Source organism: Panulirus ornatus, chromosome 19 (assembly GCF_036320965.1).
Source record: "Panulirus ornatus isolate Po-2019 chromosome 19, ASM3632096v1, whole genome shotgun sequence".
NCBI classification, from domain to species: Eukaryota; Metazoa; Arthropoda; class Malacostraca; order Decapoda; family Palinuridae; genus Panulirus; species Panulirus ornatus.
Genome location: NC_092242.1, coordinates 63,880,313 through 63,905,988, shown reverse-complemented (window position 1 = coordinate 63,905,988; position 25,676 = coordinate 63,880,313). Strand labels below are relative to the sequence as shown.

Below are 25,676 nucleotides of genomic sequence, written 5' to 3'. Positions count from 1 at the left end.
GTGGCCAGGAGTGCTGGCTAAAGGGCAGGAGGTGGCCAGGAGGACTGGCCAAAGGGCAAGAGGTGGCTAGGAGTGCTGGGCGAACAAGTCGGATGATTTTACAAGATAGCCTGACGACCCCGCCCGGTACGATGGCCAGGGACTGGTAATACCTGGTTGGGACCGGGCGTCGGGAGTGGGGCACACGCTCCTACCAGGTCCCCCTACCTCAGACTCCTGGTCCTACTCTGGCTGGAGCTCCCGGTGCCCAACAAGTCACCCCCCCCCCCCCCCACAACGTGGCCATCATGAAGGTGGCGGTGGCTGGCGGGAGTCTAGAGGCCGGCTCTGGCCCCAATACCTAGGGACCAGCCAGGCGCGTAATAAAATAGTGGTGCATATGATTTACGGTGCCTGCGCCATACTGGCCCCCACCACCGTCCTTCCCCATGTCCGGGGAGCTGTGTGGGAAAGTGCCCAGTGGTGGGGAGAGTGTCTCATGTCCAGGGGAAAGTGACCAGTGGCGGGGAGAGTGCCTCATGTCTAGGGGGAAAGTGACCCAGTGGCGGGAAGAGTGCCTCATGTTCATGGGTCTACGACGGGAAGAGGAGGCGAGAGGGGTGTCAGACGCAGTCTTTACACGAACATTATGGGTTGACCGGCTCGGGCGAGGTCGGTGCGGTTCTGGTGCCGAACTGCAACCCAGAGGACGAGGGATCTCTCGAAGCAGGAAGTGAAGGTGGCGAGAATGGTGCAGTATCTCCCTCCTCCTTCTGGATGGAGAGTACGAGGACCGGGAAGAAGAGGCCAGTGTGGGGAGAAGAAGCATATGGAGATGGGAGAAGGGGGGGGGGGGTTTCTGGTGACCCTGTAGGGAGGATGTGGAGGAAGGAGAACCATAAGGGTGGAGTGTGGGACTTGGGTAGCCTCCTGCCCTGCCCGTCATCCCACGCGGACCCTGGGCACACGGTTTTTGTCCACCAAGCCAAGAATGTGGCACATGATGAGCAGGTGGAAACACCAGCAGGCCAACACCAGCGGTGGGGCGAAGCAGGCACCGAGCAGGAGCCTTACTGAAGGGTAAGCAAAAGTACAATTCGTAGCAGGTGTCATCATGATACATGGTGGTCAGCAGGTACAAAAGCAGTAAGGGCACTACACAGCAGGTCCAAAAGTAGTAAGAGCGCTACACAGCAGGTACGAAAGCAGTAAGGGCACTACACAGCAGGTCCAAAAGTAGTAAGAGCGCTACACAGCAGGTACAAAAGCAGTAAGGGAACTACACAGCAGGTCCAAAAGTAGTAAGAGCGCTACACAGCAGGTACGAAAGTAGTAAGGGGAACTAAAGAGCAGGCACGGAAGGAGAGGGGGAACTAAACAGCAGGGACAGACGAAGTATGGGACGCTGGTCAGCAGATATTGCTACGTAGTAGCAATAAAGAAACAGTAATAAAAAGATGAAAGAAACAGTAATAAAAAGAGAAATGAGAAAAAAGAAAAAGCCACGGAATAGGATCTAAACACCAGACAATTCTTCGACTGCGACATATGTCGTTTGGTGACCTCGCTTGACAACCCCTCCTCACCCTCTCCGCTCCCACCCACCTGGCGGCCGTGCGACAACTGGATGGACCTGTGGCACACCGGCAGACACCCTCCCTCTCTCCCTCTCTCTGTCTCTCTCCATCTCTGGCGGTCGGCGGCGCCAGCCATCCATCAACACCGCTGGCATTACCCTTAATTACCAGCCTCATCAACATCATCAGTGGCGTTATCGTGGAAGGCGTCATCATCCTGCATGGCTATCATAATTATCATTAGTCACCATCACCATCATTATCATCACGAGGCGGGGCATCATCATCATCATCATCACCACAGACGTGCCTCTCCAGCGAAGGACCCGCCCCACCCACCCTCCCTCGCTGCTGGGGACGAAAACGCGCGCCAAAAAAAATTGTAAACAAAAGTTGTATTTAGTCCAAACAGGCGTACCAACCTCCCACCTCCCACCCCCCCTTGCCTAGTGGAGGCAGGCAGGTGTACCAACCTCCAGAGAGATGTAGGGTTATCTAAAAGCCGTCATTAGACCAGTAGAATTGAAATCAAATACGATATCAAGACGCTGCTTAATATGCCAGTTTTCGACGGTCTCTCAACGGGGATTCATGCCAGGCCGAGACCCAGCTGATCTGACGTAAACACAGTGGACATTACCGATCATCAACGATCGACGATTAATCTTGGAAGGTGATGTGTTTTTGACCCGGGGATCTAATTATGGAACACTAAGCTGCACAGTGTGAGGCGGGGCAAATCACTTTGTACTGTAGCAGAGAACAGAACAAATGTCTATGTATTATATATATATATATATATATATATATATATATATATATATATATATATATATATATATATATATATATATACATGACATAATCACTACCTAAAAGCTTGTAAAGCATGTGTAGTCATTAATCATTTCTGACACATATTTAAGCACAACAAGACACATACACACACACACACACACACACACACACACCTACAATGTATCGTCCACTTCCCGTCCATTACAGTTACAAGCTGAACAAGATTCGTTGGCCATCGTCTGCTGTATCTACATGTCCTCGAGACAGTACAGGTGAGGCAGGCCTGTTACCCTCTCTCACAACTTTTCTAACCATTTCTTCACACATTCTCTCTAACTCTCGGACGTTTCACACAGACTTTCTGGCCACCCTCACCATCGTTCAAGCATTTCGAACCATTTGTACTTTAGTTTCTCGAACACGATCGTGCTCCTTCTCTCCAAGCTTTCCGACCATCCTGGCAATTCACAGACCCCCCTACCGTCATATCTGTGCGACATCACCCGTTCGTCCGCTGGTCCGTTTGTCCGTTGGTTCGTCTGTTCGCTGGTCCGTCTGTCCGCTGGTCAGTCTGTCCGCTGGTCCGTCTGTCCGCTGGTCCGTTTGTCCGTTGATCCGTCTGTTCGCTGGTCCGCCTCTCCGCTGGTCAGTCTGTCCGCTGGTCCGCCTGTCCGCTGGTCCGTTTGTTTGCTGGTCCGTCTGTCCGCTGGCCCGTATGTTCGCTGGTCCGTCCCATCGTCAACGTTTCCCACGTTTACCAAACATTATTCGGGACTAATTTCTCGCGGAGTGCGGGTCATGTTGGTGGCGGGCGGGCGGTCGATCAAGGCCGAGGCCAGGTGAGGTGGGGGGACGTGTTTTTCCCTCTAGAATCGCTCATTAAATCACCCTGGCTTGTCGGCATCTGCCTCCTTGGCGATAAGTCACGTCCATTGGATTACCGGGGACCAGGGCTACTGGTGTTGTGTGTGTGTAAGAGAGAGAGAGAGAGAGAGAGAGAGAGAGAGAGAGAGAGAGAGGGAGTAGGTCATACATTAAGGGTAGACTTTTAAAGAACTAGCCAGCAACTGGTGGTGAAACTGACTTCATTATCTGAGGTGGATCTGTGGACACCTCTCTGATGAGCACTGCTCTCTCTCTCTCTCTCTCTCTCTCTCTCTCTCTCTCTCTCTCTCTCTCTCTCTCTCTCTCTCTCTCTCTCTCTCCCTCCACGAAGCCTACAACTCAAGAGATGCCTGAACGACTCTCAAGTCATTCATTTCGTTCCAGTCACTCGATGGTGATTATTGGTCAGATCGTGTGATGGTCAGTGTACGTTGGATAGCCAGGTGGCGGTGGTTAGTGGAGGGAAGGAGGAGGAGGAGGCTGGGCAGGTGGGTGGTGAGGGTGGTGGGAGGGTAGGGGGTAGATGGGTTCCATTATCAGGACAGTCATCCTAGACACCACAACATCAACGTCTCGAAAATGGGGTCGCCAGGTTCAGCAAGGGAGGTCACTGGTTCCTTCGCTGTTCCTTGCTTTAGTTACTTGTCAAGAGGTTCAGCAGGGGAGGTCACTGGTTCCTTCGCTGTTCCTTGCTTTGGTTCCCTGCTGTGAGGTTCAGCAGGGGAGGTCACTGGTTCCTTCGCTGTTCCTTGCTTTGGTTCCCTGCAGTGAGGTTCAGCAGGGGAGGTCACTGGTTCCTTCGCTGTTCCTTGCTTTGGTTCCCTGCTGTGAGGTTCAGCAGGGGAGGTCACTGGTTCCTTCGCTGTTCCTTGCTTTGCTTAACTTGTCCAGAGGTTCAACTGGGGATGTTACTGATTCCTTCACTGTTCCCGAGTGTATCAAGTGGTCGTGAGGTTGAGCAAGGATGTCACTGGCTCCTTCGCTGTTCCCTGCTTCACTGGCTCCCAGACGTCGGCCATGACCGACTCTACCCCTCTGTCTCACTGCCTCGTATTTTCTTTATATTTCCATATGACTTTTGTCTTCAATGATGTCTTTTAACTCTACGTCATTCTCCCTACATATATATCTACCTACAGGATGGGAGGCGAGAGGCCAGGCGGTGATGGGGAGTGTGATGGCCAGGATGGTGATGTGGAATGTGATGGTCAGGATGGCGATGGGGAGTGTGATGGGCCAGGATGGTGATGGGGAGTGTGATGGGCCAGGATGGTGATGGGGAGTGTGATGGGCCAAGATAGTGACGGGAAAGAGGTCTGATGGAACAAGACGGTGACTGAGAGGAGGATTGATGGGCCAGGATGGTGACTAGCGGGAGATGCTCTACGCACGTGTGTATGTATAGCCAACACAGTACGAGTTATAAAGTGGCACAGCAGTGCACCATCCAGCGGGACAAGGCCAGCAGCGACCGCTTGAACCCACGTGGTTGATATGGCTTTGTCTGGGAGGGAGGGAGGAAGCATCGAGTTGGGTGGAAGGAAGAGGAGAGGAGAGAGGGATGGGAGAGATAGTGGGAAGAGAGGAAAAAAAGATGGAGAGAGAGGGAGAGAGAGAGAGAGAGAGAGAGAGAGAGAGAGAGAGAGAGAGAGAGAGAGAGAGAGAGAGAGAGAGAGAGAGGGGGAGGGAAGGAGGGAGGGAGGCAGGGAGGGAGGCTACAGTCTGTCTTAACCTGGATGTAAGGAACCTTCGCTCTGCATACTAAACACCAGCACAGCCTCTACACCATCACCACCACCACCACCACTACGACCTCTCTGCCTCACCTCCCAAATATCCTACCTCTATCTACCTGCTTCTAACCCACTCCTCCCACCTCACCCTCCCACTTCCCACTACAACACTAAACACACACGCGCACACACACACACACACACACACACACACACACACACACACACACCCGTCTAACTCATCTGCTCCGTCACAGCTTTCTCTTAAAATCTGTTTCTATCACTGCATCGCCTCAACTTGAAAGCTTTTTACAGTAATCAGATGACGGGAGGCGCAGCAGACACAGCATCTGCAGCAGCCGCGAGACCATATAACGGTACCACGACCACGAGGGGCGGAAACGGTAGCAGTGCTTAACAACAGGAGAACAGACGCTGGGACCTAGTCTTAGCAACAGGAGCACAGAGGCTGGGACCTAGTCTTAGCAACATAAGAACAGACGCTGGGACCTTGTCTTAGCAACAGGAGAACAGACGCTGGGATCTAGTCTTATCAACAGGAGAACAGACGTTGGGACCTAGTCTTAGCAACAGAACAGACGCTGGGACCTAGTCTTAGCAACAGAACAGACGCTGGGACCTAGTCTTAGCAACAGAACAGACGTTGGGACCTAGTCTTAGCAACAGAACAGACGCTGGGACCTAGTCTTAGCAACAGAACAGACGCTGGGACCTAGTCTTAGCAACAGGAGCACAGGTACTGGGACCTGGTCTTCTAAGCCGACCATCTCCACAAAACCACCATACTTCTTGTGCCAGGAGAGACGAAGATGTTTCGAAAAAGCTTGTGCTCCGTCGAGCGATCGCCCCGGAGGAGGAGGAGGAGGAGGAGGAGAGCCTAAGACACGGAGCCGTACGTATGGTGGGCCGTGTACAGGGCCAAGTGATGGAAGGTACGGAACACCAGACCTCCTGCTGTAGCCCGCCCCCTCTCGGCCCTACCTCCCACCTGACTTACCGACCAATAACTCATCTACCGGGAAAGTAAAGATAATAACATATACATCCAATCTCGGGATCTGCTTTGAAATATGGATGTGAATCATGGATCCTAAATCTTTCCAGGATGGAAAGTCAACTCCAAGCAGCACACACACACACACACACACACACACACACACACACACACACATACACACAAGAGATGAAAGATCCTCCAGTTGATGGAAGGGCCAGGAGGCGGCCGGACCGGCTTACGGAATGAACCGCGGGTGGGGACCCGGCCGCAGGTGGGGACCCGGACTTTCATCTGTTGACAGAGGACAGTTAAGATGGTCTGGGTGCCCCCCTGGTGGTGGGAGGGAGGGAGAGGGATGATGATGGAGGCAACAAGATATACTCAAGGGGCAACCCAGGGGGAGAGAAAACGTGGAGGAGGTCATCCTGGAGGGAGGGAGGGTCGACCTGACCAGACGTGGACGTTGGAGCAAACTCCCCGAGCCTCGTTTTGCTTAGCTAGGGACCAGAGAGGAGGACCCAACACTCGCTCACATCTGCCCAACTCCTGACCTACACTCCACTGAGTTACTGTTCGTTCCTCCCTCGGTAACACGTAATATTTTCCTCACCTTTACTCAAAACACAATTAACTAGAGACGTGTCGTGGTGGAGGTGATGATGAGGCAACAGATTCAGACGATTCTCACTTGGATCCATACAACAGCAGCTGGATGGAGGAAAGGCTGATACATCGACCAGAACCAACACAAGGTGGTACACACAGCCATAGCAGCGTGTGTGTACACATACACGTACACCACACACGCCATACCATGTACACGCAACGCAATATATATATATACAGACAGCCCTTACACGACCATACACAAGGTGCACGCTCCAAAGGTATATACCTACACACACCTGGCTGGCATAACCTACACATACACACCTGGATACAACGCTACGCCCTACATGACCCTGCCGTAGGCAACACTGGTGAAGAGACATTAGATGGAGGGGTAGGATTGTGGGGTGATATGTTGAGGGTAGCTGGGTGGTGTAGTGTGGCGCAGGTGCGGTGTAAGTGGTTAAGTTGTGGGTCAGGTTGGTATACATGGGTAGGGACTGACGTACCTGGGGGCGTGGGTCTGCTGAAGGCGGCGGGGCAGGTGCAGGCGGCGAACTCGGAGTCCAGGTCATAGTAGTCTGGGGCAGGAGGCGGCGCGAGCGGGTCGCCATACAGAAGGGCGTCGATCTCTCGCTCCAGCAGCGCCAGGTCGGTGTCGTGATGGCCGCCCACAATGGGCGAAGGTGGGCGACGGAGGGAGCGAGGGGGCGGCGCCACCCCAGGAGAGGAGTGGCGGGACCAAGAGGTGGGAGGGCGGGAATCCTCCCGGGTGGCAGGGGACAGCGCCCGTGACCGTCGCCCGGGGGACGACGCCCGCGGTAATGACCCCGTGGAGGCCAGAAGGGGCGACCCGGCCCGCAGTCCCCCCGGGGGGCGGCGGCCCCGCGTGCCAGGGGAACAGCGGGACCCCGTGGAGGCACTGCGAGGACGCCGCTCGGGGGAGGCGGGGGAAGCCGCGCGGCGGGACACGTGGGTGTCCCGGGGGGCGGCGCCCCCAGGTGAGGAGTTACGGTGAGGGGCGGGTGATCCCCGGGGGGAGTAGCGGGTGAAGCCGGGGTTCCTGACCTCGGCGGGGGCAGTGTGGGGGGGCGGTGACCCCAGCAGGCCGCCCCTCAGCCCCGCCAACTGGTCCAGTTCGTAGTAAGACCCGTCGGAGCCGGGCCTCCTGGGGAGGCCTGGGGAGGGGGCGCTGCCCCCGGCGCTCGGAGAGCGAGGAACGCGGGACATGACGCGCGTGCCCATGGCGATGCGCGGCTTGGAGGCGCTGCCGCTGCCGGAGGAGGAGCCGGTGGAAGCCAGGGAGGCGAGGGAACCTCGCTTCTCCAGGCGGTGCTCCAGGTAGGCGGCGGGGTCGGGCAGCTCAGGCGTCGGGCAGGCGCTCTTGTAGCCGCTGTCCACGCTGTTGCTGCCCGCGTAGCCCACCACATCCGCGTCCGGGTGCAGCCGCGGACCCCAGCACGACGACGCCGACGGCGGCGGCGCCGGTGGCAGCAGGTCCGCCTCGTCGCTGTCGGCATCGCCGATGGTGCTGATGGTGTCCAGCAGAGGGTTGTCCACCGAGCGTCGCAGTCTGCGGGGTCGCCGTCGGCGTCGCGGCGAGGCCAGCGCCAGGTCGTCGCGCGCCACGGGTGGCGAGTGCGGGCGTGGGGCGTGCGAGGATGGCAGCGCCACCTGGGCCATGTGGGCGCGGGTGGTAGTACCGCTGGAGGAGGTGACGGCGGCGGCGGCCAGGCTGCTCACCACATCCCGCGGGCTGCTGGCGCCCAGGCCCCCGTTGGGTGCTGGGGGCGGCGGGGCCTCCGTGGCCGAGTTGGCAGCCGAGGAGGGCCGGGAGGCGGGGCTGCCGTCCCCCGACGTCTGCTGGTTGTCTATGAACTCCTCGAAGGTGGCGTACATGTGCCAGATCTGCCGCGTGAAGTCATCGCCCTGAAGTGACAGCTCCGCCTGCGGGATAGAGGAACACTCTGTAATACAGTCATCCCAGACCAATACCCGCTACATGGGCGAGACACACCACACATGCAGCCTGCCATAAACTACACATCTGTAATATACATGTATAGTCCCCTCTGCTTTAATAACTCCCCTGTTATCATCTTTTCTTATGCATCAATTTCCTTCCGCTTCTCTCTCACTATTCTACTGGTATTCAGTTTCGGCTACAGCTCTCGTAGGACCTAAGGCACCCAATGATCATTTTGTTACCCTCTATCCTCGACCAGCGAACCTGTGGAATTCTCTTCCATCAATTGTCTTTCCCTCTCCTGTAGCCTCTCCACTCTACAGAGTCGGGTCTACAAACGAATGAGGAGCTAAAGCAATGGTAGTTGTTTACTGATCACAACGGCGGTGGTGGCAGATTCGAGTGAGACAATGAAGGTGTTGGTGTCTGAGTTTGGAAGAATGTGTGAGAGGAGAAAGCTAAGAGTAAGTGTGAATAAAAACAAGACATTACGTCTAGTAGTGAAGAACGGCAGAGTATGTGGAGTGCGAGTTTCAATGGAGAAAACGTGGAGGGGAAGATACCAGGGAGTGGATATGACAGCGACTGGAACAAGGGAGTTGAGATGGGCCATAGGGTGGGTAAGGGGGCGTAATGAGGAATATATAGAAAGATACGCCACTGTCTTTAAGGGCATAGATGAGTATGTTTGATGGTATAGTAGTCCCGACGGTGCTGTATGAATGCGAGGCGTGGGGCTTAGGCAAAAATGTGAGGAAACTGTGGATGCGTTGCAAGGAAATGAATGAGGTCACTACGTGGTGTGAGGAGGGCTGATCGAATAAGAAATGATAGAGTAAGAGAGAAGTGTGGTAATAAAAGGAGCGTGCTTGGGAAAGCTGAAGAGGGTGTGCTGAAATGGTTTGGATATATGGAGAGGATGAGTGAGGAGAGGTTGACACAAAACTGGTAGCAATGAATATCAGCAAAGCATTTGAAACTGTCCCCCGAACCATCCTCGCACATGAGACACTTGACACCATCCTCCTCAACAGTGGCAAAAAGTGGTTGGCCAATTTCACAGCCGTCCGTTATGCCAGTGTCACTCACAGTGGGCTCCACCTCCGAAACCCTTCAACTCTTAAGTTCACCAACCTATTCAGTCACATTAGCCTAATCAGTTTACTATTTCCTTCACCTATTAAACAAGTGCTACTCCCTTCAACATCTCCAGTAATGTTATTCAAATAGCCTTGTCTCACCTGCGATAATGTCAGCCAAATATTCTCGTCTGTCACAACCCCCCCCCCCCCCCAGCCGAGGCCAGACACCCCCCCACCCCCTCGTCCCAGCCCAGGGAGCGAGAAAGCAAGAGATTATCTTACACTGCGGTAAAACCCTCAGCTTTGGTTTTCATTACCGTCCGCCACACCACTGTTGACTTCTTTACTCTGACTTGTCTTACTTACTCAATTACAGCTGGACTTTGTGAAGACATATTCACGTTACGTCTGTCTGTTATGTTACGTCTGTCTGTTATGTTACGTCTGTTTCTTACTCACTGCATTTTTTCTCTCTGTCTGTCTCGCTGTTGACACATGAATGAGGTTTCTTTACTGTGTGACGTCTGCACACACACACACACACACACACACACACACACACACACACACACACACACACACACACCGGGGAGGGCGATGACTCACCAGAACACTCATAACAAACAGGTCTGGCCAGCTCACCCCCCCACCCACCCACGACCTACATAACTCTCTTTAAAAGGGAAAAAGAAAATAAAACTCTAAAAGTCCGCATAATTGAGCACAAAACGCTGAAGGAGAGAAACTCTTAAAATCAATCCGTCTTCTTTCTTTTACCAGTTTGCGAGAGAAGGTGACAGAAAGTAGCAGAAAGAATATAACATTAACACAGGAATACATGTCATGGTATGCTGTGTACCTACCCAGAATTAAAGCATTTAAGCCATAGATACTTACAAAACTGACCCCCTCACAAAACTTTTCTTCTCAAATACGTGAGCCTTCTCTCTCTCTCTCTCTCTCTCTCTCTCTCTCTCTCTCTCTCTCTCTCTCTCTCTCTCTCTCTCTCTCTCTCTCTCTCTCTCTCGCCCTGGGCCGGGTCGCCCCAGTGGAAGTGCTCATTCCCCGAAGAAAATTTCCGGGACAAACTCTACCATCATTTTCCCGTGGGTACACAGTCCCCGGCGCTCGGCGGCGCCCTCCCCCGCCATACACCACCACGGACACCCCCAGCACTCTACTGGGCCAAATGGCATTCCATTAGCGTGGCGACCCGGTGTGGAGCGTGGCCATTAAGGCCAGTGAACACGACGACCATTCTTAGAAAGCTGCCGGACACGACCATGTGTGTCTGTGTGGTACGACCACATGTCAGGGAATGGTGTGGTGTCAGCACCCATTGAGCACGACGGCACGGGGAACGACCCCTTTTGATGACGACGGTACGACTTCTTGAGGTGCTGTTAGGTCGAATTCCATACCATCAAGGAGGCCTTAAAGTCGTGCTCGAGGGCCCGTGCCATCATGACGTCGTGCCGATCGGCCGTACCCGTCGCGCCCCTTGCAATACCCTGGGTTCTCGTGCCCCCCTCCCACCGCCGCTGCTGCTGCACCTTGACCTCCTCCTCCTCCTCCTCCTCCTCCTCCTCCTCCTCTTCCTCCTCCCCAGGACGTTAACGTGGTCCATGCTCGGGACGGCAACACTGGACCGTACCGTTCCCTCCAACCAACACCGGTGGACACGCACCCGTGCTGACGGACATCCAGGAGATGAAGGAAAGAGAGAGAGAGAGAGAGAGAGAGAGAGAGAGAGAGAGAGAGAGAGAGAGAGAGAGAGAGAGAGAGAGAGAGAGAGAGAGAGAGAGACTCCCCACGAGCATCGGAATCCCCTTCCTCCCTTTACCCCCTCCTTCCCTTCTCCCCCCCCCCCTATGTACAGTACACATAGCTAATTATATAGAGGTAATTACATACCCTGGGCCCCCCGTGGGTCGATGGTAACCAAACCTGCTCCACTTGCCTGTTGCAAAAGCCATTACATTATACGGACGACGACGAGGGAAAAAAAGTTCTTGGCTGATTTAGAAGAGGGGCAGTGATGATAGAGCTATACCGTATAGACATGTATAGAGACCTTTAGAGCATGGTACACACACACACACACACACACACACACACACACACACACACACACACACACACAAGCAGTTTCTGGAGTAAAGGTTTGGTAGGACATAAACTACAGCAGTGGAAACCTTAGGTACGACGACACGACCCTTGAACACGCGACGTTACGACCCTTGAGCACGACAGCATGATCCTCCCCCCCCCCCGGGTACGACGGCCTGACCTTTGACACTGTGCCTGACACTGTGGCTAATCGTACACCAGATCTGATGACCTGACCCCACCCCCCTTCAATCTGTTGCTCCGTCGCAACAAAGGCGAGGAAAAAAGAACCATCGATGTTCTCTTCAACTGCCATAATAAACCAACAGAACATAAACCAACAATAAACCAAGAGAAAATAAAACCACAATAAACCAACAGAACATAAACCCACAATAAACCAACAGAATATAAATCCACAATAAACCAACAGAATATAGACCCACAATAAACCAACAGAATATAAACCCACAATAAACCAACAGAACATAAACAAACAATAAACCAACAGAACATAAGCCAACAATAAACCAACAGAATATAAACCCACAATAAACCAGCAGACTATAAGCCCACAATAAACCAACAGAACATAAACCAACAGAATATAAACCCACAATAAACCAACAGAACATAAACCCACAATAAACCAACAGAACATAAACCAACAGAAAATAAACCCACAATAAACCAACAGACCATAAACCCACAATAAACCAACAGAATATAAAACAACAATAAACCAACAGAATGTAAACCCACAATTAAACAACAGAATATAAACCCACAATAAAACCAATAGAATATAAACCCACAATAAACCAGCAGACTATAAACCCACAATAAACCAACGGAATATAAACCCACAATAAACCAACAGACCACAAACCCACCACAAATCAACAGACACACACAAAAAAAACCAAGGAAGTATATATATAAACCCACAATGCTCCCGCCATAATAGTACACAAACCCACAATACATGCGGAGCAAAAACCCAAAATAACATAGTATATAAGAGCGATAATGTGTGGCAGTTGGTAGTGTGTGTGTGTGTGTGTGTGTGTGTGTGTGTGTGTGTGTGTGTGTGTAGGGGGAGGGGTAAGGGAGGAGGGGGTAACTGATGTAAAAGTTTAATTGGGTCATGCTAATGAAGTGGGCGCGAGGCAGATAGCAGGAGGATAGCACGCGAGATATCCCGCGCCAACACGCCCGATAGCCGCGGTTGACGTCGCTAATGAAGGCCCGGCCGACTGAGATAACGGGTTATCTTCTTAATCATGTGGTGGGGGAGGTGGGTGTGGGTGTGGGGTGTGCGTAATCTTCAACGGGACGATATCCGACGCGGCGGTGGCTACCGAGGTCTGCTGCCTCCCTCGGCCGCCCATTGGCCGGGAGGCGAGCTCCCCGACCGGCCATTGGTGGGCCCCCCTATCCCCCCCCCCCCAAGGTTCTCCGATTGGGTCGGACGAGCCTGACTAATGCGGTAATTAGCATCTTGTGTTGCTGCTCCCTGCACGGTAGTAATTGTAAATACTCATTAGCTGCAACGCGAGACTTATGGACTACTGTGCTTGGCTGGGTCTCCTCCCTGCTTGGCTGGGTCTCCTCCCTGCTCGAGTGGGTCTCCTACCTGCTCGGATGGGACTCCTTGCTTGGGTGGACCTTCTCCCTGCTTGGCTAGGTCTCCTCCCTGCTCGGTTGGACCTTCTCCCTGCATGGCTAGGTCTCCTCCCTGCTCGGTTGGACCTTCTCCCTGCATGGCTAGGTCTCCTCCCTGCTCGGTTGGACCTTCTCCCTGCTTGGCTAGGTCTCCTCCCTGCTCGGTTGGACCTTCTCCCTGCATGGCTAGGTCTCCTCCCTGCTCGGCTGGGCCTTCTCCCTGCTTGGCCGAGCTCCCTTCCTGCTTGATTGGGCTCCCTATTTTATTGTTCATATCTTTTTTTTCCATTTCAGATCCGTTGAGCCGGAGGGAGTGGTGGGTGGTGAGGTGCCTTCTGCTTTACCATCCTGCCTCTGCCACAGACATAAGATTATGACTAAGGGATTATGTCCTCCAGCAGATAACCTCGTTATGGACCATCAGGTCTTCTGTTAATTGTCTCTCCCATGTAATTCCACCAACCCCGTTCCTCCCAGAGATTTTCCCTGCCTGCTTCTCCCATCGTCCCTCCTAGGCTCCTTCCCTCCCTCCCTGCCCCTGTCACAGCCACAGCCGTAAGGTGAAGGGGCTGAATCACTTCCCTAAACATTACAGGACGCTACACACATTCCCCATTGTTTCCCTGACTCAAGGTCCCCCCTTACCCACTACACCACCTGCCGATGGTTCCTATCACCCCCCCCCTAACACACACCTACTTACACCTCTTCCCCTCCTCACACTACCTGTCGTGGGTCCCTTTAACCCACACCACCAGCCGAGGGTGCCCATCATCCCACAACATCTGCTCAGGTGTGTCCCATCCACCTGCAGAGGGATCCCATCTCCCACACCACCTGCTGGGGACCCCATCCCTTCCCTCACACAACACTAGCCATGGGACCCCTGGCTTCACATGGGAAGGACAGATAACAGAGGACCTGATGGCGTATGGCGAGGTTAGTATCTGCTGGAGGACAGCGACACGACCAGAGTTCGTTCTCCATACAGATGGAGACAGGATTGTATATAAGGAGGCTCCTCCCCACACCAATATAGATGAAGACAGGATGGTACAGCAACTTCCCACCCACTAATATAGATGGAGACGGGATAGTAAAGTAGAAGGTCCCTCCCCATCCACCACTATAGATGGAGACAGGATAGTGAAGCAGGAGGCTCCTCCCCACGCCAATACAGATGACAGGATGGTACAGCAACTTCCCACCGACCACTATAGATGGAGACGGGATAGTAAATCAGAAGTTGGTTCCTCCCCAAGTACGACTAAAGATGGAGGCAGGATAGTACAGCAGGAGGCTCCTCCCAACCCAACACCCACTGCCCTCCGATGGCCCCACCCTCCTCCCGTGGAGCAGGAGGACCCACGGCCTCCGCCTGGGAAAGAACAACATCAAGAAGGGCGAGGTGTGTTCTCCTTTATATGAGGCTGACGCAGGAGAGCTGAGTGAGGAGTTCATGGCTTTGTCTCAGCTCGTCACGCTCCGCTCATAAGTGACTCCTCCTCTAGCCAGCCAGCCAGCCACCCTGCCTGGCAAACTTACTGCTCCTATTGTTTTATGGAATGCGCACACACACCCTCAGTGTGTGTGTGTGTGTGTGTGAGAGAGAGAGAGAGAGAGAGTGAGAGAGAGAGAGAGAGAGAGAGAGAGAGAGAGAGAGAGAGAGAGAGAGAGAGAGAGAGAGAGAGAGAGAGAGAGAGAGTTTCAGGTCGTCTGCTTCAACACCACCTACCATGAAAATCATTTAAATCCTTTCCATCATCAATCTAAAAAGAAAAAAAAAAGGAAAAGCCTTTTCAATCGTCCTTCACAAAGTCAAGTATGCAAAGATGTGGTGAAGTCAATAAACAAGACATTCTGGGACTGTCTTCACCAACACAGTTAGGCCATATTGAGCTCCCCTAGAGATGTCTTCGCCAACACACTTTGGCCGTGCTGAACCGCCCCCCCCACCCAATCTTCGAGTGAGTCCATGTACTCGCACTATCTTTTGGCAAGCCAAGATAAGATCGCCAGCACCACTCATAATATCATTTGCATAAACAAAGAACTCCTCACCTTGCTTACCTCATATCTAAATCAACTCCACCACGGCAGGGCCACCAGCTGGGCTACAATGGCATCTCTCTGACTAATTATATGAATATTTAGATTTTGACCACAAATTCTTTTTTATGGCCTTGCATTTTTTTTTTTGCTCAGATTTTCAAGTTCCTCAGATTTTAATGAAAATCTGTGTATAGATTTTATTTCATATGATTAAGTATTTGGAGTCAAAAGACTGTAATTCATACTATTAACCGTTTAATTAGCACCTGGACTAATTATAAAATTCATATGCTAATTACTCGACTACTTATGTGAATATTTAGATTTTGACCACCAATCCTTATTCAATATCCTTCAAAGCATCTATGCTGAAATTTTCAAGAGAATCTATTTTTTATTTCAAAAAAAATCAAGAAAAATCCAAGGCTATATTTTTTTGCTCAGATTTTCAACTTCCTCTGCATTTTTTTTCCTTTTTTTTTTTGGCTTAGATTTTCAACTTGCTCTGCTGGGACTCTGGGGGATACATGTGTTCTCGGAGGACCACACGGTGGTAGCAGGCGCTTTTAGCAGGCGTATCGGCGGGTGCTTCATGTGTTTTACGTGGCTCCTTCGGGAATGTCTGAGAGCTTCTCACTCCCTTCGGGAGAAACTTGGGAGAAATCTTTCAGAGATAATGCTTAATGGGTCCTCAAGAGAGATGATAAAACAGTCCCTCTCAGGTAGGTATCCTTCGAGTGGGGTTCTCTGTACGAACGCGATCCGCGGGGAGGTATCCTTCCAAACGCACTCCAGACGGACGGAGGTGGGATCACTACCTGGTGAGGCGTTGAAGTCCTTCCAAACGCACTCCAGACGGACGGAGGTGGGATCACTACCTGGTGAGGCGTTGAAATCCTTCCAAACACACTCCAGACGGACGGAGGTGGGATCACTACCTGGTGGGGCGTTGAAATCTCTCCGGAGGGGAGCTTGGTGGCTGAGGCCTGCCGTCCTGCACGTAACACACTGCGATATACGAGGGGATCTTACGACGACATTACGATCTTCGTTGGTCGGATTATGACGGGATAACGTTTTCTGTCAGATACCCGTGACGTTACGTTACGTCTAGGGATGCCACCGTAACATTCTCTGACATTATAAGGAAAGGTTTTGTGATGCGTGGCTTAAGCAGTAAGCAACACTTGTAACGTCTTGTGATGGGACTGTGACGCTTGTGACAACCCCCAGTGATACATGGTGACTCACAATGCCTGTTCTGCAATCACACAGACAGATAGACAGACAGACAGACAGACAGACAGACACACAAACACACGCATCAAAACATACATGCGGTCGGACACACAACAAAGTTCAACACACGTAAATATGAAAACACACACACACACGCACACACACACACACACACACACACACACACACACACACACAAACAGTGAGGCCGGGTCAGAGGGCGGGCCGAGCCATGGGTGGAGTCGAAGCCGTGTACATGAGCATGAAGGAGGCGCCCGCCCTGCAGCCACACGTCTAGACTCACTAAAGAACATGTGAACTTCACCTTTGACTCGGGTCAGTTCCTGGTCCCCCAACCCTCTGGATGCACTTCCTGCAACACCCAGTCCTCCCCTCCCCTCTAACCCCCTCCCTCTTGACACTCCCTTCCCTTCCCCGCCATCCCTCCACTTGACACTCCTGTTCCTTTCCTTGACGCCCTCCCCCCCCCCCCCACCACCACCACCACAAGCCTTCCCTTGACACTTAACGCAAGAACTTGACACCCTCAATCTCCACCTGACACTTATACTACCACTTGATACCCTCAACCTCCACCTGACAACCCACACTTGACACTTACACCCTCACCTGGAACCCCACGCTCCCTTAACACTGTGTTACATGGTTGAGCGCCTGCTTAAGTTGCTTGTTTGCCTTGCATGGTCGAGCGCTTGCGTGATTCGCCGGTATGGGTTGCACGGTCGAGCGCCTGCTTGCTTGAGTTGCTTGTTTGTGTGACACAACTGAGCGCCCGCCCGCCCGTCTAGTGTTGCCTGTCTGTCTGTCAAAGTCGGGCACTCCTTCATGGTCGCCACGGTAGTATGAAGTGTTGCTGGAGGCTATGGTATGGATCGCAAAGAATTACGAGCAGAGAGACGACCCATACAAGGAGAAGCAGAGACACGCTCACAACGGTAACAAGGACACGCATACAAAGGCATTCAAACAACAGCAGACCACTGGGTCCTCATGAAGCTGTCTGTGGTGGTGGTGGTGGGAGAGGAGAGAAATTCATGGATCAGTTTGGTAGGAGTGGTAAGACATGCACATACTTCAAAGCGAAAACAGCCTGTAAGGTTCTAACGTAATTAAGGAGGCTCAATTAATGTCAGTCGTAGATTTGAAGCGAAGTGTTCATCAAGTCTGTGCTTAAAACGTAGCTATAGAGTACTATTTTCAACCACTCTAATCAGTGAGTCGTTACAGAGTTAACAATCCTGTTGAAGTCAAAGCACTTTTCGCCTTAGAGGTAAAATGTTTGCCCGCGAGTTTTATATCCATTACTACGAGTGATGTCAGACGAATCTGTAATCAAGTAACGTGTTAGATCGACAGCATCAAAGCCTTTCATGATTTCAAACACCTGTATTAGATCACCTCTTAACCTTCTCTTTTCTCAGCTGAACATATTCAAGTCGTTAAGTCGGATCTCACAGGATCTGTTTCTCAGCCCGGGATCATCTTGGTAGCTCGCCGCTGTGTTCCCTCCATTGTCTGTCTGTCTGCAACCTGGGTGACCAAAACTGAACATGATATTCAAGGCAGGAACGCACCAGTGATGCGAAAAGAGAGAGTAATTTCCCTAGACTTAAATTCGATAGCCACCTGCCTCTCTCTCCATCCAGGAATTCTGTTTGGCCTTTTATACTGCTAGTGTGCACTTTAAATCAACTACCCAACTGCTTAACCAACCAATCAAGTAATTAGTAAAGTGACATACTGGATGAATGAATAGACAAATACAATTTCATGGCCATATTGCTCGCTCAAATTTGCTCAGCTGTCATGGAGACTAGCCAGCCAGCCAGCCAGCCATACAGCCAGCCAGCCAGCCATACAGCCAGCCAGCCAGCCAGCCAGCCAGACAGACAGATAGACAGACAGACAGATAGACAGACAGACAGACAGCCATCCGTCCAGCCAGCCAGCCAGCCAGCCAGCCAGACAGACAGATAGATAGACAGACAGCCAGCCAGCCAGCCAGACAGACAGACAGCCATCCGTCCAGCCAGCCAGCCAGCTAGCCAGGCTGGGGTAGTCCGTCACAGAGGCGGGCTGAGTGCTGGGCAGCCCTGCCACAGACCTGCCTCTCACCTCACCGTCAACCCTGAACTTGGCCGTCACAAGGCCTAGTTCAGGGTTACTGCCTCGCCCTGGTCCCTGACTCCCACTACCACGCTCGAGGCCCTTGAGTAACGCGCGGCGTTGCGACCCTTGAGCAACGACGTCGCTACCCTTAAGCACGATGTCGCGACCCTTAAGGACGACGGCGGGTGCGACCCTTAAGCAACGACGTCGCACGACCTTCTCAGTCAGTTCATAGGCCACGTCGTCATACCCAAGGGTTATGTAGCCTTGTGTTCAACGGATTAGGGACTCAAGGTCTCACATACTGCGCCTGCAGTACCTTATAAAGGATAAGTGATGTACCTTTTTAAGGACAGGTGAGTGCCTTAAAATGCAAATGGATGCCTTAAAAAGGGTATGTTTAGGGATGGTTTAAGTACCCACAAGAAAGCCGACAATGTCCTAAGAAGATTCTTCAGGGAATATATATATATATATATATATATATACATATATATATATATATATATATATATATATAATAAAGTAACACTAACTTCAGTCTCTCTCTCTCTCTCTCTCTCTCTCTCTCTCTCTCTCTCTCTCTCTCTCAGAACCAGGTTTCTTGAAACTCATTATCCGCCTCCAGCTTGACTCAGTCTACCTAAGTAAGTTTTCCTGGTTGGCTGGGTAAATAAGTCTCCTAACCCTCCTAGGTGAGTCCGCTAGCCTCTGCTGGGTGAGTCTCCTAGCCTTGCTAGGTGAGTCTACACAGCTGGGATACCCCTGAGCCTCGTACAGCAGCTAATGTAGCTGGATGACGTAGTGGTTCACTGGGCTGAGCTGGCTTGGTGGCTTAGCTGAGCTGAGGTGGCTTGGGCGGTTAGATGAGCTGAGGTAGCTGGTGACTGGCTGAGCTGAGGTGGCTTGGGCGGTTAGCTGAGCTGAGGTAGCTGGGTGACTGGCTGAGCTGAGGTGGCTAGGTAGTTAGCTAGGCGTCGTGCAGCACCAGACAACTTAGCAACGTGAGAGGGGCAGGTCTGGTGACCCAGCCAGCAACAGCCTCGCCTCACCTCATCTTACCTCACATCCAGACCCCTCACACCTCCTTCCTCCTCATCTCCCCAGTTGAGCTCGGCGGTGCTTCATGAGGGAGCGGGGAGGGGAATGGGAAGAGTAAAGGTAGGGAGGGGAGTAGAACTCATCACCGAGCGGTCTATGGCGACAATTCATCCTCCGTTGAGATGAATATTCCTATAGTCTTCCCCCTCTGAATCTCCTCCTGTCCCATCTTAAGCTGAGCTGAATATTGGGTGATGGTGGGAGGGAAATGGGGGAAGTAGGGGAGATTATCAACAAGTGTGTGTGTGTGTGTGTGTGTGTGTGTGTGTGTGTGTGTGTGTGTGTGTGTGTGTTGGGGGAAGGGGGAAGGGTAGACTTTCAGGGGTGGGAGAGGAGAGAGATGAATGGTCCGGACGATGCATAATGACACAGGACGTACAGTGCTGGCAACCCCAGAGACCCCCGTAATATGTGGGACGTCCACTGACCCGTCTGCCATTTTCTTTCCCCTCCCCCCCCTTCCCACCCCAGCTGAATTGGCGTTACCCCGTAGGAAGGGCAAGCCTCCCCCGTACATCACTACCCCCTCAACACCCTCCTCGTCATCTATCCTTCCCTTCCCTTCCCTTCCATGTGCTCTCTCTCTCTCTCTCTTTAGGTTTTGTCCTCATCTTAACTGCTACTGTAGCCTTATCTAATGTAGTATTTTTCCCCTCACTGTACTGAATGCAATTACTGTGTTGACCTCAAGGCAGAGTTGCCAGGTGAGGTGGCGTGGCAGGCTGCGTATGGTGAGCATTTCATAGATATGGCCACTCATGGCAACACACACACACACACACACACACACACACACACACATATATATCCCTGGGGATAGGGGAGAAAGAATACTTCCCACGTATTCCCTGCGCGTCGTAGAAGGCGACTAAAAGGGGACCTCCCCCTCTCGTTTTTTAATTTTCCAAAAGAAGAACAGAGAAGGGGGACAAGTCAGGATATTCCCTCAAAGGCTCAGTCCTCTGTTCTTAACGCCACCTCGCGAATAGTATGAAATATATATATATATATATATATATATATATATATATATATATATATATATATATATATATATATATATATATATATATACATATATATATATATATATATATATATATATATATATATTTTTTTTTTTTTTTTTTTTTTTTTTTTTTATACTTTGTCGCTGTCTCCCGCGTTTGCGAGGTAGCGCAAGGAAACAGACGAAAGAAATGGCCCAACCCCCCCCCCCATACACATGTACATACACACGTCCACACACGCAAATATACATACCTACACAGCTTTCCATGGTTTACCCCAGACGCTTCACATGCCTTGATTCAATCCACTGACAGCACGTCAACCCCTGTATACCACATCGCTCCAATTCACTCTATTCCTTGCCCTCCTTTCACCCTCCTGCATGTTCAGGCCCCGATCACACAAAATCTTTTTCACTCCATCTTTCCACCTCCAATTTGGTCTCCCTCTTCTCCTCGTTCCCTCCACCTCCGACACATATATCCTCTTGGTCAATCTTTCCTCACTCATTCTCTCCATGTGCCCAAACCATTTCAAAACACCCTCTTCTGCTCTCTCAACCACGCTCTTTTTATTTCCACACATCTCTCTTACCCTTACGTTACTTACTCGATCAAACCACCTCACACCACACATTGTCCTCAAACATCTCATTTCCAGCACATCCATCCTCCTGCGCACAACTCTATCCATAGCCCACGCCTCGCAACCATACAACATTGTTGGAACCACCATTCCCTCAAACATACCCATTTTTGCTTTCCGAGATAATGTTCTCGACTTCCACACATTTTTCAAGGCTCCCAAAATTTTCGCCCCCTCCCCCACCCTATGATCCACTTCCGCTTCCATGGTTCCATCCGCTGCCAGATCCACTCCCAGATATCTAAAACACTTCACTTCCTCCAGTTTTTCTCCATTCAAACTCACCTCCCAATTGACTTGACCCTCAACCCTACTGTACCTAATAACCTTGCTCTTATTCACATTTACTCTTAACTTTCTTCTTCCACACACTTTACCAAACTCAGTCACCAGCTTCTGCAGTTTCTCACATGAATCAGCCACCAGCGCTGTATCATCAGCGAACAACAACTGACTCACTTCCCAAGCTCTCTCATCCCCAACAGACTTCATACTTGCCCCTCTTTCCAGGACTCTTGCATTTACCTCCCTAACAACCCCATCCATAAACAAATTAAACAACCATGGAGACATCACACACCCCTGCCGCAAACCTACATTCACTGAGAACCAATCACTTTCCTCTCTTCCTACACGTACACATGCCTTACATCCTCGATAAAAACTTTTCACTGCTTCTAACAACTTGCCTCCCACACCATATATTCTTAATACCTTCCACAGAGCATCTCTATCAACTCTATCATATGCCTTCTCCAGATCCATAAATGCTACATACAAATCCATTTGCTTTTCTAAGTATTTCTCACATACATTCTTCAAAGCAAACACCTGATCCACACATCCTCTACCACTTCTGAAACCGCACTGCTCTTCCCCAATCTGATGCTCTGTACATGCCTTCACCCTCTCAATCAATACCCTCCCATATAATTTACCAGGAATACTCAACAAACTTATACCTCTGTAATTTGAGCACTCACTCTTATCCCCTTTGCCTTTGTACAATGGCACTATGCACGCATTCCGCCAATCCTCAGGCACCTCACCATGAGTCATACATACATTAAATAACCTTACCAACCAGTCAACAACACAGTCACCCCCTTTTTTAATAAATTCCACTGCGATACCATCCAAACCTGCTGCCTTGCCGGCTTTCATCTTTCGCAAAGATATATATATATATATATATATATATATATATATATATATATATATATATATATATATATATATATATATATATATATATATATATACGAATAAACACAATCTACAGAACAAGACCGGAGCTACAGGTAGTCTTCTACAGGTAATATCTCACAGGTAGTGTCCTACAGATATTCTCCTACAGGTATTCTCCTACAGGCAGCCTCCCACAGGTAGGTAGTCTTGCTTTCACAAAAGATCTGATACATGATGTATATAACTAAACTTCCAGAACACGACGGCACGACCCCTTGAACACGACGGCACGACCCCTCGAACACGACGGCACGACCCCTTGAACACGACGGTACGACCCCTTGAACACGACGGCACGACCCCTTGAACACGACGGCACGACCCCTTGAACACGACGGCACGACCCCTTGAACACGACGGCACGACGCGTGGGTATAATGGCCTGGTTCCTGACCTGACCCCAGGGGTCATATCGTACTGCTGAGAGGAGCTGTCAAAACAATATGGATGTCTTCCCTCTGTGGTCAGGGTTGGAACTGGAACAAAGGCTGGATTGGAAAGCTGGAAATACACACACACACACACACACACACACACACACACACACAGGAGGCACCGCTACGGAGCCAATTAATATTTCTGTCAGGATTCCATTTCCCGTTTTCTATGTCTTGGGGGGGAATCTTCGTTTTCCTGGCTTATTAGCCCCTCGGGTTCCTGGAGTCGGCAGGGACCAGGTGCTGGAATGTCGACCGCCAACTCACCAGCTGATTCTTGTTTGATAATTCACCGCCTGTTTTTGTATTATATCATTCAAGTCATTACCTCTTAATGATCACTCAGGATGGAGGGGAGGAAGAGAGACACACTGCTATTCAACCATTAGTTACGTAGTTTTCGGGGTAGTTAAGCCCCTGTACGAGGACAGGTGAAAGCCCTAGTGTGATATCAACTACGTGGAGAAAAAAAAAGATAACGTAAGTCTATTGGCTTTTAAGATAAGATGAGATTAAAGTGTTGCTTTCCTCCAGCATCAAGTGTTCGTCTATCGACTCCACTACGTACGTAGACCACTTCCGCCTCACCAGCTTCCCTCTAACCATCTACGACCAGTTCAAGACCCACTTGCCTCTGTTGCCCAGAGACGATACTGAACACCCAGCATTTTCCAACCATCAAACTCACCATCGCAAGGACGCTGAGGTTAGGTTTGGTACCCTGGCGTTTTCCCAGCGCTTGACAGAGACATATCCACAGGTCTCCCCCCGCCCCCCGACACACAGACACAGACACACACACACACACACACACACACACACACACACACACACCAATCTCTACTGAGGGTAAGCATTGTCTAGACCATTCCAACATTCATCATCCCAAAGAGACTCGTTCTCTTACGATCCCAAGTTCAGTATGTCTGTATGGCTCACAGGAGCCTCGCCTCCTGACGTGTGTGTGTGTGTGTGTGTGTGTGTGTGTATGTGTGTGTGTGTGTGTGTGTGCGCCTCATATCACCCAGCCTGAGGGACTTGATCCTCCCTGCCTCACAGTGACTTACCAGTAATCACTGTAACCCAGTCTTAATAGCATTATGTGACCTGCACCGCATAACTTACACTGTTCTGTTCCGAGCCACACACACACACACACACACACACACACACACACAAATTTTATATATATATATATATATATATATATATATATATATATATATATATATATATATATATATATATAGATAGATAGATAGATAGATAGATAGATAGATAGATAGATAGATAGATAGATAGATAGATAGACAGATAGATAATAGATATAGATATAGATATAATGCATGCCACATCCCGTCCGTCGTTTCCCCATTCTCTCTCTCTCTCTCTCTCTCTCTCTCTCTCTCTCTCTCTCTCTCTCTCTCTCTCTTCTGCAAGTCATTCTTTCACAATATTTCGGCGCAGGCGTTTTTTTTCCTTTTTTTTTTTGTACATGGATGATTTCTGCCATGTCATGAGCCAGTTCACTGAGATGATTCTCACATGTGGAGGACGCCACACAGACACACACACTGTACACTGCACCTCACTTCCTGCAACACTACACCCAAAAACCCCACCACACATTTGATACTACCCCTCCACCCCCGCAATGTCTTGAGCTCCTGATGGAAGCTCTCATCACCGAGGACAAAACACGAGGGGAAGAAAACGAGAACGTTTTCAGAAACACCCAAAAACGTTCAGCGTCAGCTACACCAGTAACAGCGTCAGCAGCACAGCAACTGTTGGCGTCAGCAGGTATCAGGACCATCACGAGTAACGGTAGCGTCAGCGAGTATGAAAAACAGTAGCAGCAGCCGGTAACAGTAGCGTCAGCAAGTATGAACAACAGTAGCAGCAGCCAGTAACGGTAGCGTCAGCAAACGGTAGCAGCGGGCGTCATAGCCTTCGGATCCATATCGTTAGCGTCAACAGGACCTTCGTTAGCAAACGAACCCCATTTACCAGCGTCGGAGGCATGGTGTAACGAAGGGGGGGTCCTCCTGCACAAACAAGACCCCATCCACCCAACGCTCCCTCCCTGATCCACACAGCTCCACCACGTCTCTAATATAACGTATTACGGTCAAGTCCTACGGCCTCGGAGCGACGTACGACGACGGAATGCTATGGCCAACTCGCCTGGACTCTGCTGGCGAAACTGGTCGTTACACTGGGTTAGGGTCGAGTTACGATATCGCCAGGTAATTACATCATCAAACTAGAGAGAAAAAAAAAAGGTTTTTCGAACAAATCTTTTATGAATATGTTCAAGATATCAATATTGGTTTGGAAAGAACAGCCAACGGTGGTGAGGGAGTGTAGCATATCCCCCTCCACACACACA

General features: G+C 50.8%; 1 protein-coding gene across 2 annotated transcripts in view; it reads right to left on the bottom strand.

Moving 5' to 3' along the window:
* Positions 1–25,676, bottom strand: part of LOC139755593 (uncharacterized) — a 219,165-nt gene that overhangs the window by 57,144 nt on the left and 136,345 nt on the right. For both annotated transcript variants that reach the window (XM_071674115.1, XM_071674117.1), the window contains exon 2: positions 7,109–8,546. In XM_071674115.1, coding sequence (XP_071530216.1) covers positions 7,109–8,546 — 1,438 coding nt within the window. The remainder of the gene's footprint in view (positions 1–7,108; positions 8,547–25,676) is intronic.